The sequence below is a fragment of the Spodoptera frugiperda genome, chromosome 7 (genome assembly GCF_023101765.2).
Source record: "Spodoptera frugiperda isolate SF20-4 chromosome 7, AGI-APGP_CSIRO_Sfru_2.0, whole genome shotgun sequence".
Lineage (NCBI taxonomy): Eukaryota > Metazoa > Arthropoda > Insecta > Lepidoptera > Noctuidae > Spodoptera > Spodoptera frugiperda.
This window is the reverse complement of record NC_064218.1, coordinates 627,261-643,465: the sequence shown is the minus strand read 5'-3', so window position 1 is coordinate 643,465 and position 16,205 is coordinate 627,261. Positions and strand designations below refer to the sequence as shown.

Genomic DNA, 16,205 nt, shown 5'->3' with positions numbered 1-16,205 from the left:
TACTTAGTTACATTTGCAGGTAATATCAATGAGAAATTTAGTTTTTCCTACCGTATGAGCGCAATATGATTCACAAAATTCTTTTTAGGTATTAGGAACAAAGTGCAGGTGCAAAGGAAAATAAAAATGAGGAAATATGTATAAAATATGGAAACCAGGTAAATTATGAACAGGTGTGAATGTAGATTGATGAAATATTAATAATATAATGAGTATCAAAGACACGTACTGACTAATTCTAGATATGGCTACAAGTTTATGGTCACGTAGGGTATCATGGGTTGATTAATAACAGACAAATGTAAATACAGTCCAATTAATTATTATTTAAATTTACCTTTACCTCCTTATGCGAGGCGAGAGGGAGTGTCAGACTCTTACTGACTAAAAACCACCCCGTTCCTACTCCTGCTTTTCGAGCCTGAGCCCCGGTAAACCCGCTAGGTAGTTTGCGAACTACCTAGCGGGTTTACCCTAAGAGCTGCGGCTCTTAGGATCATTTAATAATTATCTAGAAGTTGTTTTGGAGGAGGGACTGTGTTAAGCTGTGGACATCTAATGGTTGATATGAAAAGATGAAATAAGAAGCTATTAGCTTGTTCAAAACAAATATGATAAATGTGAAACTTTGTTTGTTTGTATGTTTGGAAGTCTGTCCATCAATCACGCTGAAACTACTGAACGGATTTTGATGGAATTTGGTATACAGACCGATATGAGCTGACTTGGGTGACTTTTTATGCTATGGAAACGCGGGTAAAGCCGCTGACAGAACCTAGTGTTATAAATAAACTTTAGTACAATTATTCATGTCTATTTAGTTACACTAGTTAATGCATAATAGACCGTTTTTTGCAAAACGAACTACGATTTGTATTAGTTTACACAATCATGCCAGACGATTAACAGATAGGTAAAAGGCATTTCCAATCATGTGACTTGACAATACAACGTGACTTTTGACACGAAAAAATAAAGGTTAAGATACATTTGTCCTTGATATAGGTAATACATAAAACGACCTACAAGAGAAATAATAGCAATGTAAAATGTACTTTATAATCTGATCATCAATCACCATTTTTCCTTGCATCATCGTGCCAAGATCATGACTGGGTTCATCGCCTGCTTCCTCGATCCAAGGTCAGATGATTGATAAGTGATAACGAGTTGTTTGTGTGTCTTTAGTGTTATCATTTAATTTCGTCATCACGTCTGGGCTTAGAGAAAGTAGATTCGATATGCGCAAATATATAAGTATGTATGTATTAGACGCATTCGTTATCACTTATCAGTAATTGCTGATAAGTGGGCTTATCGTGTTATTTGGAAAGTGCTGGAGATTGTTAAGTAAAGGTATATTGGGCTATACGGATGTTAATGCTAGCTCCTAAATATTTTTTCTTTACTTACTTACATTTATTTAGTAATTGTTAGTAAGTATATTGAGTTTGAATTTGTGCCAGATGTGTACCAATAGGTTAGATCTTTATAACATCGAACGCATCACATCACACATCAACAGCCTATTAGTAGTCACTGCTAGCTTAAACCTCTTTTCGCATGAAAAAGGTTTTGAGCATTAATCACCACGCTTGCTCAATGCGGGTTGGCGATTTCAAACTTATAACTTCGAATCGTTTAGCAGTCGTTGCTTTAACAACTCAATCAATAATTTTATCACAATATAATAAACTAGCGACCCGCCCCAGCTTCGCATGGGTGCAATGGTGATATATTATACCTGTATTATACATAAAAACCTTCCTCATGAGTTACTCTATCTATTAAAAAAAACCGCATCAAAATCCGTTGCGTAGTTTTAAAGATTTAAGCGTTCATAGGGACATACAACATGACAGAAAAAGCGACTTTGTTTTATACTATGTAGTGATGTGTTTGTTTCTCCGTCAATCATGCTGAAACTACTGAACGGATTTTGATGAAATTTGGTATACAGACAGGGTATAAGCTGACTTGGGTGATAGGATACCTTCTATTCCATGGAAACGCAGACAAAGCCGCTGGCAGAAGCTAGTTAATAATATATCATTTGTTTTTTTTTAGTCACGCTCTATTTTTCATATAGCCTAATGTACGTTAAAAGTGAATTCAGTATATTATACATACTCGATCCTTGTGCATCTGATGAAATTCAGGTCAAGAATCTTTCAGTAATAAACTTTCAACTGATATTGTTTCAGATTACTCATAAGTCAATCAGCTATCTGCCAATAAAAGTCCCGTCAAAATCGGTAAAGCCATTTCAGAGATTAGCCGGAACCAACAGACAGAAAGACATTGATTTATTCATTTATTATCAAATATTATATTACCGGTATAGCTTAGAGCGGATCATCGTTGAATTAATCAAGTATTATTACTCGGTCTAGACCTGACGCAAGGAAATTTATATATCCTAATATATAAGGTCACATTGTATATTGACAACTTGTAAGGATACCGCGTGACGTCATCACGACATATGACGTCAAAATGTCAATGGAAAATATCGTGACTTGACAAAAATAAATATTTGAACAATTTAAATTAGAGACTTGTTTTGAATTATCGATTTTGGTTTTAATTGCGACTGCATAAGGGTTCTTTTATAAAGGCAAATGTATTAAAATATACGTTGATACAATGTCTCTATGGGAAGGTGAAATATGATTCTTCAAATGTCCCATTGCATACATATTATCATATTATTGTGTGAAATGTACTTAGAATAACAATTATTAAATTAAACCAGTATGTATATTTTATTTCCCGGAGCTGCAGACTGCCTAATGAGTTACCGGGGCTCCGGCTCGAAAAGCAGGAGTAGGAACGGAGTGGTTTTTAGTCAGTAAGACTTTGACACTTCCTAGACACACGACACAGGCAAGAGAAGTCATTGCATGATTTTCTCCCATAAAAAGGATATTTTATTTTCACTTATCGTAAAAACAAAAACGTACATCCCTAATTTGAAAATTCCACCTCTCTACCAAAAACATCTTTAATTTTAATTTCAACTTGTAAAAGTAACTATTAATTCTTAAAACAGTAATCTTGCTTTTCATCCCACGCTGTCATTACTGTTGGAGTATATTCTAAAAATTAGGATCGTTAGACTTTCTAGAAATAAAACCTAACATTTTTAGCAAAAACTTAGGTCTCAGTGTTCTTAAACTAAGGTCATTCGATGTTAATCTCTTAAATGTACTTGATCGTGCAATAAAATTGCAAAATAAATACTAAAACGCTTTAACACTGCGATATAAGTGCTAAATTACTGTGTAAATTGATGAGATAATTTCTGAAACAAGGACACTATGTTTACATTGGATCTTCACGGCTGTTATACCCTTAAGAGGCAAACAGTGTACACAACTATACACTCTTAAAATATTTACTCATTTTACTTAAGTTTTATTATTAAACATTTTATCTTTGGTACTAACAGAACTGTAAACTTAATAGTAGAATCAGTTTATATCATTTTTGACCCTATGACAAGACAGAACTGTCTATAAGTGGTCACTGCTAACCAAAAGTCTCTTTTCGCATGGAAAAGGTTTGAAGTATTAATCACCACGCTTGCTCAATGAGGGTTAGCGATTTTAGACTTATAATTAAAAAAAACATAAGCTAGGTTTCCTCACCATTTTTTTCTTCACTGTTTGCCAGTGGTGTATAAATAATTTTAGAAAAAACATATAACTCGGAAAAGCCAAATTGATACTTGTCATTGATATGATTCGAACCCTCATGCATGATAAGCTAACCTTTTAAGTTCTCAGATCACCACCACATTTTGTAGAAAGAAACAATAGATGTGTTATTTATTTAACTCGAGATTTTAAATAAATACCTGCTCATGATCACAACAACAAAATAGGTGGTATTTGTCGTTACCGATAAATAACTTGAGTACGACCTACAGAGGTGAGAAAACACTCGTTTTCAACACAAACCGGGTAAGTAGGAAAGGTCAAAAGTTTCGTCTTGTCAACATGTTAAAATAGCTGAAGGAAAATTTAAATACAATGATTTGTCTTGTCATTTTCATATTGACGAGTCGTTTTGTTATTCAATAACAATGTATCGTTCCTAACATTATGTTAGTAGAAAAATATTATACTTAAATACATTTAATTTTCATCATCATCATCAACAACAGCCTTATTAATGACCACTGCTGACCAAAACCTCTTCTCACATGGAGAAGGTTTGAGGCGCTTGCTCAATGCGCGTAGATTGATTGGCATTTGTTTTACACTTAAGTATAATTTGCAATGTCTTATCCAATATCTTTCTAGCATAACTTATATAAATATGCCAAACATCCAAACCAAAACTATCTTCAAAAAATGACCACACAAAACTAATTCAAAGAAATTCAAATTCCAAATAATTACTTACCCAACACAAGTCTTAACTAATAAGGATTAACAAACAACGAACGTACCTTAAGAATAAGAATACCTCAACAAAAGGTCAAACGTTTATCTCTGCTTACCCTCAAGGAAACGAGTATGTGACACTAAAAATAGCTTAGATAAGGCCCTATCTTATCATAGACGACAGATTGTCTGCCATTCCGATTGGCGAATGAAACACTCTCTTGTCAGGCTCAAGATAACATTGATATGAGATATGTAACTTGTGTCTGTACAATGGCGTCCTATCAGGCCTGTAGAGGTGCATTCAGATTATAAATGTATGATTTTTGTTGTTTAGTATATGTGCGTTATTGATATGTTGCTTTTGGTCAAGGTTTTATTGGGTTCTATTAAGTTAATTGTAACGTATTTCTTTAACTTAAGATAATTTTAATGTCTGGATAAGTCTAATATTTATTGGAAAATAAAGGTCTAATATTTTTAGGTCACAATCTTAGACATAACCATAGCTTAACTAAAAATCACGGTTTACTCACGCAAATGAATGGGGAAAAGCTCTACTAATTAAACCGTGATATTTAGTTAATTTAGTATGTCTCACGATAGTTATTATAAAAATATAACTATTAATAAAAACAATTTCACCTTTCTCCGAAATCGTTTGAACCACGAGCCCAAAAAGACAGACAACAAAATCTTTGTCCACCACCCTTGATTTGGTCCACACCACGATTAATCCCAAATCCGAGGCCGACCATTAATATGGGAAATCGAATGTTCAATTTGTTTATGTATATTCATGAGCACTAGCAGCTTAAACGCCCTCTACAAGAACACACCAAATTAATTTGGACCCACCTACTTAGCATTCATTCCGTACAGACCGATCCCTATGTTGCATTAATACAGCTGAATTAATCAACAGTTGTTGTTGATAAAGACCTTCATTTGATTAAGAGCAGAAATTTAGATGGCGCCTACAATACGCAGGAAGGTTTTACATGTTGATTGGAATCGAAGTAATAGCTACTTCTCTTCAAATCACCAATACAATCTGTGAACGAAAATTTATATGTAATTTGATATGTTATATACAATGTAAAGGAAGACGTGTTCGCATATAAATAAATTGCATTTTTGCTGTTATCATACAAGGCGATCTCCTTCAGACAACCTTTGGCTGTTTTTCTAGATAGGAAGGAATAGCAATGTTGTTTTTAATGTTGCTGAAATAATCCCTCTTCGTCAGTATACGTAGTGGTTGTAAATAAGATTATTTAATTAGAAATGTATTAACTTTGATCATCCTATCGAAAACGACAATCATTGCTGTTACATAACATGAGAGTTACAGAAAAATAGGCTTTATATTAAACTAGACCCTGTCATCATTACGTTTATTTTTTTTTCTAATTTTCACCTCACGACCTTCTCTTTAAACAAAAATCCAACAGTACAAATTATTTAAATGAATTCGTATCAAGCAGGCGAGGTAAGATCAACACCCCACTTTTCGTCCAACTTTAGAGCCGAAAAGTACATCGTATCGTAAAACGGGAGCTTCATCAATCAAGTTAATTAATATGTAGGTAAGAGGAAAATATTTAGCTCTGTAATGTAACAGATAAGAAGCGTGCGCTGGGCTCTGAATAACAAACACTCCTTAGCATTCACGGCAAACGCTGCTAGATATCGAACGTGATGAAAAAATACGCTGCGGCCGAAGTATGGTTGAGCCGATTTCAATTTGTATTTACCCGACAATCGGAGCTCGTTGTTTTAGTGCTTCTAATGGGGTGGGGAGCACGACTTTTTCTCTTTGCCACGTTTACGGCTAGTTGGAATGTGATTTTTGGTTTTAGGGATGCTTTTGATGTATTGTGGCCCGGCTTTCGGGTTCCAATGGATTTCCGTGGGTTCAGTTGATTGATCGATTACATTTCGATGTGTTGTTTCGTGTTTGCTTTTTTATTTTTTATTCGGCATTCCATTGCTGTGAATTGTTTTTGTTGGATGTGTACCTATTCGTATTTATTGTTGACTGTTCAATAGAAATAAATGGTTTTCTTTAATAATTTCGTTAATTTCGTGGTTTATATTATATTTTCAGACGTGAACCAATGTGATTATTTATAAATGGATTCTTGCCTACCAAAATCAGGATGCGGTATAATAACGTCTATAAAAAGAATTTTCTTCCCACACATGAAGAGAAATCGCATTGGCGCCAACAATAATGCGTTTCAATTCAAATAAATTGTTTCTTCCTGAATAAAATTTACCTTCGTAAACATATTAACTTACCGCTTACCTTGTTTAAAAGATAACAATATTCTTTGTGGTGGATCAGCTTCCTTGTAAACAATAAATAATGCTCCTGTGTCTCGGTTTCCTGTATTTAATTTTAAATTGAGTAAGTTCTTCACCTTTCGATGTAACCTCAATACTTAAATTGCCATTTTTACTGCTGATGCATTCATCATTTGGAGAAGAACGAACAGAGTCTGACGGACTGAGTCAAAACGATAAGAGTTACAACAAGTTGACTTTTTCTTTTATGAATATTGAATCAAATGACTGGTTGGTATTATGAAGATTTTTCTAAAACAACCTGTCTTATAAGTTTAATTAATGATCAGCTAAGTATGACGAAATAAATAAGATTTATTTATCCGGAAAAAGATAAGCCAATAAGCCAGCGCTTATATCGGTCCACCCCGGATATGTTTAATTTTTAGAAATACCTGTGTCCTAATCTGTAACCTTTTGTGTTAGGTGTTCCGTGCTATTAGCCCCACATTTGTTCCGAGCACATTCCACTCGCGACCACATCTCAGGTCATTCGCACACCCATCACGTGTAACCATTAAGTCAAAATTAAATCCATCTGCGTACATTTCAACATTATAATTTTGAGGGCATTGCAAAATTGCTCCAAATATGATGACGTCATCAAAAATGAGTAATGATCCGTCTAATGCGCTGTGGCATACGAAATTAAAGCTATAAATTTGAATAACACGATGATAGGGCCCTCAACGGGGCCTTATTTGTGAGGTGGTCCTTAATGAAATTGCATAAGGGACAATTTACTGTGTTCTGATAATCTTGTAATATTTAGCTAAGTGGACCTCGGTCGCAGAGGCGCACTATCTTAGCCAGTGACGTGTAAGGTGACCTCAGGGATTACTTTGGGCCCTAACATCTTGAACTAGGTATAAATTGAGGGCGGCCTATCGTCGTTCACTGTCTCTCGGAGTGAGGTACTAACCTAGTGCTATTTATTGATAACATTATGCTGAAATACTGATTCTCTATCTTTATTTATGTGACTCTCTGTAATTATTGTTCTTATATAATATTCTCTTTTATTTTTATGTTTTTCGAGTATCGTTATTCGAGTAGGTGGTATCTCTTTAGATATTTCTTTCTATCTTTGATTTTTTTTCTTTCATTTATTTGTGAGTGTACTCTAATACATTACTAATATTGCTAATTAATATAAATAACATAGTATAGAGGGTCTGAATGCTATGTACTATGATAGTATTGTTTGTTTAGAAGGAGGATCATCAGTCATTATTTTCTCTTCTATATTATGTATACTTACTCTTATTAATTTATACTTATACATCATCAAGTTCACCTCCTCAGCAAGCAACAGGCTCCAGTACTTCATCAGGTTCATATTTGTTGAACTGTCTCTTATTTACTATGTTTCTGTTTTCAGGTACCAATTGATTGCAGTAACAAGTCAAAAAGAGACCATTTTTGGAAAATCTTTTTCATTTATGTATATTGTAAATTGCATTTTCTATATCAATAAAATATGTTTCAGTGTTCAGGTGTATGTGTGTTAGTGTATGAGTTTTTGTTTTCATTGTGTTTGTATTTCATTAATTCCAGAAATATAGGATTTCGTTATTATTTTTGGTACCAAAGTGATTTGTATCACTATATTTTAAGGGTGCTGAGGGAAGACTTCAATAAAAATCGGGTTATTTTTTAAAAACTGGATGTTTTACTTTACGATATATAATAATTATATGTTCATTGAAACAAATTACAAATACAAAATTTACACAGTTTGTCTTATGTATTAATCAATAACTACATTATTATTAATCGTACTTATCATTTAAAAGACTACTCATACATTTTATGTATAATATACCTAAAGATACAGTGACAATAATTTATACAACGGACGAGGGGAAAACGATGTTAAACATATGTCTTGTATGAAAACTTAAACATAATACAAATCCTAAATTATTGGACAAAGATGAATAAATGTACCCGTCGAGGGCGAATTACTTAAACATAAACCAAACTGATCTAATATGTACAATCTTTAAAACCAATGTTACAAAAAAACGTTGAAAACAAGAGTTTCCAATTTTTGGTAAGCCGAACGTTTATCGCTACAATACAAAGAGATCCATCGGTAACAGAGTTGAAAGAGCTTCGTAGTTTTTTGGTATAAATTGAATAACACAAACTAATAATCAGGTATCAGGGGCCATTGATGAGGAAGTTCGTCTAACCAGACTAGAATGTCTCTGGATAATGGCCAACGTATTTACAAGTCCAATGGCGAAAGCTGGGAAATGAAAACATCAGTCCAATCCTTAGCGATATTTGTTAAAGCCTTGCTTTCTAGCATCGTATTAAGTTTGGCATTGTACACCAAGCACATATCCCAAATGTATACATGCATCTACCTTAATATTATTTGTTAAAATTTAATGGACCATTTTTTGTTCCTAATTTGTTCAAAGTAATTATATACAGTAAATCAACATGAAACCTTCAACGATTGAGGACAGAACAATCGCAGGCGCAGGTACCTCGACTGTTTGGAAAATACATACATACATATGTATACAGAGCAGGCATATCCCCAGGGTGTACAGAGGTGTTAACACAAAGTTCGCGTCTTACAGTAACATTTCCTTAATCATTATGTTTTAAAACTATTCACTTTACTCTTACGTTAGTTCCTTGATTCATGTTGTGCGAAAATTTTCGTTATTTTTGTTCTTAATTCTTGTTAATTATCAATAATTATTAAAGTTACCAATAATGACACACGCTACTATAACAACGAATATATGTGTACTACTGTCTGGTGATAATATATCGTTTACATCGTGTTACAGACACCAATTACTTTATATTTAATATTAATGAAGTGCGAGAGGACATGAGAAGGGAACAGAAGATTCGTTGTGTCTTGATATAATATTTCGAAGCAAACAGGTACAGGACGCACTACTCTAGATTGCAACCAGTGGCGGTATCTCGGCCGAGCAAACAAACAACGTGGTTGTGCACTTGCTCGCTTTCTATAGTTTCAAATGTGGACGCAATATCGAAGAGGATCAACCAGATTTGTTTCGTCTCCATTTTGGTGCTATGTACAAGATATATTTACAAAGGCCTGGTTCTGGTCTAGAGAAAGTCCTAGAATATAATTGTAACCTTCCCATTTGTTTCGAAACCGAAGGAGAGGTACTAAGATAGAATATGCTTATAATAAATCAACAATAGCGTAGATACATATAATACAGAGATATAATTACGATCAATTATTTTTTTAAACAACGTAACGAGAATATCAACTTTTCAGTTCTGTGAATGAATTCACTAACATTTTAATCGCATTTATAGACAATAACCAATTCTTATAATACAAGTGGATTACTTCTTCGCAACATGTCCGTCAGCCAGGTTATATACATCTAGTCGTCAAAGCGAGATTTTAAGCTTAATTCATGCGATCTCGATAAATTGATACACAACAATGTTTATTGCGTGTGTCACGGCCACTGTACAAGGCCATTGCGACAACCAACTAGATTAATCGCGATCAAACATTTCACCACTAGCCACATCGTATAGTATGTATGTACATAGTTCATTATACATGGCCGTGACATACGCACTTATACATAAGTATACATAATATAATTACATATAATAATATATCCTACAACAACTACGTCCTTTATGATATTTTTACTTAAGACGTTTATATACCCTCTAATTTTTTGTCACAGTGTCGCTTTATTTTGACTTCATTATTATAAACATTTTTTTTTCAATACTTACTTACATACCTGAGATTAAAATATACTTCCATGGTATTCATTAAAAGAACTTTAAGGCTACGAAGAGAGAAAGCCTTAAGCAAAGAATTTTGAAGAACATTGTCCAAGGAAGACAATGATAATCTTAGGGACATTTATACATCTAAAATACGTAAATGAAAAACTATTAAACCCTGATAATTCCAATAATTATTGAAAGAGAAGCGCTAATTTACAACATTTTAAATTCGATGTTGCATTATAAAATACTCTTGGGGTTTTGACAACTCCCCACTAATAAAAATCATATTTACAGGTTTTGTACAGCGGCTTTGCTTGCAGAATTAAAACATGAACAACTTTAGAAATGATCAGGATTACGAGAGTCGCCCCGTTTCGAATAAAAAGTAAATTTGTTGCTTTGTATCAATCACACACAAGTAAAAAATGCGTAAATTAATTTTCATTCGAAGCACAGCGGCTTTATATTGGAAAATGTTCAATGACATATTGGATTACAATTTAAAAATGGTACTTGAATATCTTATGCTATGTCTATGGTTTGGAAACTTACAATTTTTATTAGTAGAAGAGAATTATACTAATTTGAGCGTGATGTCTCTTAATGTAGACACAAATATTGCTTTCAATCGTTGATTTATTGATTATAACCCCTTTATATACACGGGAACAGATGAAAATGAAGGCGAATACAGCAACATTGTAAACAAACGCAATAAGGAAGTCCGCAGTAAAAACTAAGGGATGAAAAAGCAGAAACAAATGACATTTTATTGTCAAACTTCAAAATACGAAGGGACTGGATGCGCAGTCAAAATATCTAATGAAATTCCTCATTCTGTGTTGATACTGCCATGGATAACTGACAGAGAAAAACATTTTCTTTTGATAATCGTGAAATAAACTATTTAATGCTTAGTACTGAATATATTTTTGAACAAAATGAATTGTAAACTAAATCAAATATTCTGAAAGATCTCAAAACAACATCTGTGAAAGGTGACACGAAAATTCGTTTACGGCAATTGCAGATAAAAATAAGGAATCCCATTAGATGAAACATGTACGAAGCAAAATGATAAACAAAATGCAAATCTGGCATCGAATAATATAATCTTACAATATCTTTTATACAAGATTTGTCCATTAACAGCGTCTAAACACTACACGCTTAAAATACTTGTTTGAGCATCACTAAAATAAGTATTACAAGAATTTTCAAGTTTTTTTTTTATTAGGCACAAATTTATTTTTCGTCCTTTCTTACATTATCGCCCTACAACACACAAGACAGATATAGATAACGCTTTTTATGCATTTTTCCTTATTTAAATGGGTTTTCATAGACACTTACTAAGTAATACATGAACTTTTTTACATATATAATATATTATATAAAGAATATAATATAGGTAAAGCATTTTCTTTCTTACCTATTAGAGCACAACGGATCCCTTATACTTTAGGGACACAGAAGTATCTACAAATATTGTTACAATTTGAAAACAGGTATAATATTATTATGTAGAAGGGTATCTATCTTAATAATGAATGAGGTAACATCGCTTTAAACATTACCCCTTAACTGACACGATTTTCAATGAATTGACAGATTTTTAGCAAACATTTTCTTTTTTTTCTTTAAATACAATTTGTTTAGCTTATGCTCTGCTGTGGAACGCGGGATCGAAAGTGGTTTTAATTTGTTTAGCCTAAAATAAGGTAATCCGCTCGATCTTTATTGCTATCTAATTCTGAAATATTTTTGACTAACTATGTATTATAATCATGAAAAATTTGTAAAAGGTCCGAAATCCGTATTCCACAGCAATGCAAAATATCAAAAATATGTACGTATTTTTCCACAATATAAAATGTTATGCCCAGTATTAAAAATTAACAAAAAATAAAAGAGTTAGAGAAGCTAGCGCTGCTAAAACTAATCTATGCGATATCAGTCTCCACTAGAACCTTATAATTTAGAAAATCCATAAAGTAAATCACAGAGTTTGAATTAGCAAAACATTTTGTGTTGAAAACTAACAATTTGTTGATCCATCCAATATAATATTTCTTTATAACCCACCGTCCCGCGGTACAACGCATTCCAATTATTGATATGTATCTTCTATAGACGTTATTGTGTTGTCAATGTAGCGAGAAGAGTAACGAAACGAGAATTGAAAGTGTCCCTTCACATCGATCCATAGGTGCCATCATACTATACAATATAATTTCATACCTTACCACTGAACAAAGATTAACCTTATTTTACGAATCCTAACTTACAGACCGACTCGAAACATTTAATATAAATCGAACAGTGGGCCCCTACCATCGGACTCCGGCGAGAGGGAAGCGAGAGACGCGTAGCGAAGAAGACATGGTATACATACATACAGCAGCGACAGAATTGAATGAGTACGCGTGACTCGCTCCGATGACAAACATTGGTAGGAGCCCACCGCATCCAACCCAGACAAACACTTACTCCCGCACACCGAAATTCTTCCAATGACATACCGATCAGCTTCCAATAGTAAAATAATAATGTTTAACTATCATCTACGTGTGCATCAAAGTATAAAGTGAACTTACGTACAGTAGGTATATACGAACGCAAGACAAACGACTATAACTAGTCTTATTTTTCTATTACTCGAAGAATGATACATATTTCGATCTAAGACGTTTCAAAATAAAAAGACGACCCTTAAAAGTACAATTGTTAATAAAATAATAAAGAAGGTATGACGTAGAATGCAAACTCACGATTTTAGAATGCACTAGAAGCCAAGTCGTGTAATGTACACGTACAAAGAATATGGCGCGACAACGCGATGCGAGCTTGGGGCGGGCGACCTGACTGGCCCATGGCTAACTAACCAGGCGACGGAGAGCAGACGGATTTATTTACTGAGATGCGTCTGAGACGTGTCGTTTGGAAATTACCTCCATTATGTGTCGAAACCATAAATTTAATAACGAAAGCAAAACGACAAAACAAGAACCAACTCACAGCCTACGTTTATAAAACCCGATGCCGCTTCCTAGACGAAGCGTCGCCGTTATCGAAAATGAAACTTTAAAACTAAACGATTAAAGTAACCGTACGAACCGAAGAGGAACGCGACCGTGAGGTCGGTTGTCAAAACAATTTTCACCCTCGATCCTTATTAAATAACTTTGTACATTAAATCCAAATGTCGACACGTCATTTTGGATAGGCACTCTCTAGGCGGAGCGGCGAGCGGTCGCCGCGTCGTCGGCCTCCGTGGGGCGGCCCGTTGGCCGACCGCATGAGATCAGTGGAACCGGCCGGCAGCGGCCGTGGCGACCCGAACACCGCTCTAAGACGACGTCAGATACGATGAGAACGTGTGGTCGACCCAGTCGCCCGCCACGCCAATCTCGCTGAGCATGTCCGACACGTCGGGCGTGCACGAGAACTCAAAGTGGGACCCTGATGATGAGGACGCGGTCTCGAACGAGTCTATGTCCGTCGTGAGGGCCTCCAGGTCTACTTCGCAGTCTGCAGGGAGCGGCAGCAGGTCGGTGATGGAGTAGAGATCTGTTAAGTCCGCCTGCTCGCGACGATTGTGGTCTTCGTAGAAGCAAGCTGACTCAGGGGAGTCTGGAGAGCCAGCTGGACTAGCCGGTAGTGGAGGAGGTGCGGGAGTTTCCACTGGTACACTGGGTACCGATGGAACTGGTCGTCTTCGCCTGGCAACACCCCTGTTGTTATTGGAGTCTGCGCGTTGCTTGCGCTTTGGTTTGGTCACGCCTCCAGTCTTAGGCCCGGACCTGTCCGACTTGGCGGTTTTCTTGCGGGGCCTGTACTTGTAGTCGGGGTACTCTCGCATGTGCAACTGCCTCAACCTCTCCGCCTCATCGATGAAGGGCTGGCGCTCCTCGTCGTTGAGCGTCTTCCACACGCGGCCGAGGTTCTTGGATATTTCCGCGTTGTGCATGTCTGGTGTCTGCTCGCATATTTTCCTGCGCTCTATCTGCGACCAGACCATGAACGCGTTCATCGGCCTCTTTATGTGGTTTGGGTTGTTCTTCTTTGTCTGTGAACAAAAGAGAAAATGCTGTTAGTCGCGATCACGTTTTCAAATTTTACAGGCAATTTGTGCCCAACTATAATGTAAATTCGCGTTCGAGGTGGAAAATCAACGTTATCTGTTTAATTGTGGGAGCACTATTATTATTTCAGGCATGTCCGATTCGCAGAGCCGGGCCAGGTCCAATTAGTATGCAAGGTGGTGCAACATTAACTCAGTGTCCTTACTATTAATGATATTGTTATCATAGGAATTATTGTTATTACAAACAAGTCGAAATCTGTAATACACTACACGATTGTTACGATGTGTGAGTTTGTGTGGTTTACTAAAGTTGAACAGATTAGTTCGAGTGAAACGTGTTGAGTTTACTTTGATAGAAATTACTTGAGTAACTTAGTTTTGTAACGCAGAACTAAATTAGCATTCGCTCAGATTTGGTGTACGTTAATTTATGTTCTCACGCGACTATACATCTGTTGATAAGGCACTAAAACCTACGCTGAACACGGCCAAAATTCAGCGCAATTAAACCAAAAATAGCTCGCGATAACGTCTGCCACTAGTGACCCTATTTGAAATTCTATTTGAAACGATAGCGCCGACTGGATCTATAAAACGTTCAAGTGCAATAAACATTTCCGTAATTTGTTTATACATTGACTAATGAGGATGTATAAGGACGCAGGAAGTTATTATCAAATCATGTAGGAAGTGATCTGAGGACAGCAGCCGGCAGTCTCTCCTTGGAGATAAGCGTTCAAGTTTAGGGAAAGTGTCATATGTCCGGATTAGTAGCCGAGGTTAAACGAAGGAACGTGAAGGACCAACATGACGCCGGGCCGGGTCACTTCAAGGGTTTTGGAAAACAAACATGACACGCTCAGGAAGTGAAGAGGTCTCTTCAAATAGAAAAGTGACCACAGTGAGTGACTCAAATATTACAAGATGAAGGTTACCTCAAGAAAGCTGTATCTCAAGGCAAACTACCAGATATCAACAAATTAACAATGCTTATGCACAAAATCTTCTTCATAATCAGATTTTTGCCAAATCATGTTATAATACGACCTCGCGTCCCTAAGCTGAACCACTTTCGTTAGACGCGATTCGACAAAAAGTTTTTTTTCCAAACTTATTTATATTCAAGACAAAAAAAGGGTTTGTACGATAGCAACTAAATCAAGTTGAGAACACCCACACAGTTTCAAGGTGAACGAAGGAGGCAGTTTTTGCGGTCCGCTATCCAGGTTGAAAACGCAGTTATTATTGAGCGGAGTTTTTTAGACCTACAATCTGTTTTAGGCCAGAGCTGCAACGGCTGTGACTCGATTAATCACGTGTCTAATGTTCGTGACTATTCTGTTGCTAGGCAGCTTTTTATTTCAACGTTTCCGTACGGTTCAAGTTCGGCTAGTGTTCGTTTTAGGATTTTCGACTGCACGAAATAATGCTTGTGGACGCCATTTTGGGGATTAAGGAGTTTTTCAAGTGATTCTTGGTTGCGGTTGAATTGATCCGAAGTTAAATGATTTTTTGTGAGTAATATTTACTCTGTTGAAGAATACTTGGTGATATTAAAGGATGCACGATAGTTGAACTTCAGTTAAATATAGTGAAGCCAATCATTCAATGAC

General features: G+C 35.6%; 1 protein-coding gene across 2 annotated transcripts in view; it reads right to left on the bottom strand.

Moving 5' to 3' along the window:
- Positions 1–8,389: 8,389 nt before the first annotated feature.
- The window catches only part of LOC118266381 (transcription factor sem-2), an 84,429-nt gene continuing 76,613 nt past the window's right edge, over positions 8,390–16,205 (bottom strand). For both annotated transcript variants that reach the window (XM_035579821.2, XM_035579822.2), the window contains exon 2: positions 8,390–14,574. In XM_035579821.2, coding sequence (XP_035435714.1) covers positions 13,855–14,574 — 720 coding nt within the window. In that variant the 3' untranslated portion in view covers positions 8,390–13,854. The remainder of the gene's footprint in view (positions 14,575–16,205) is intronic.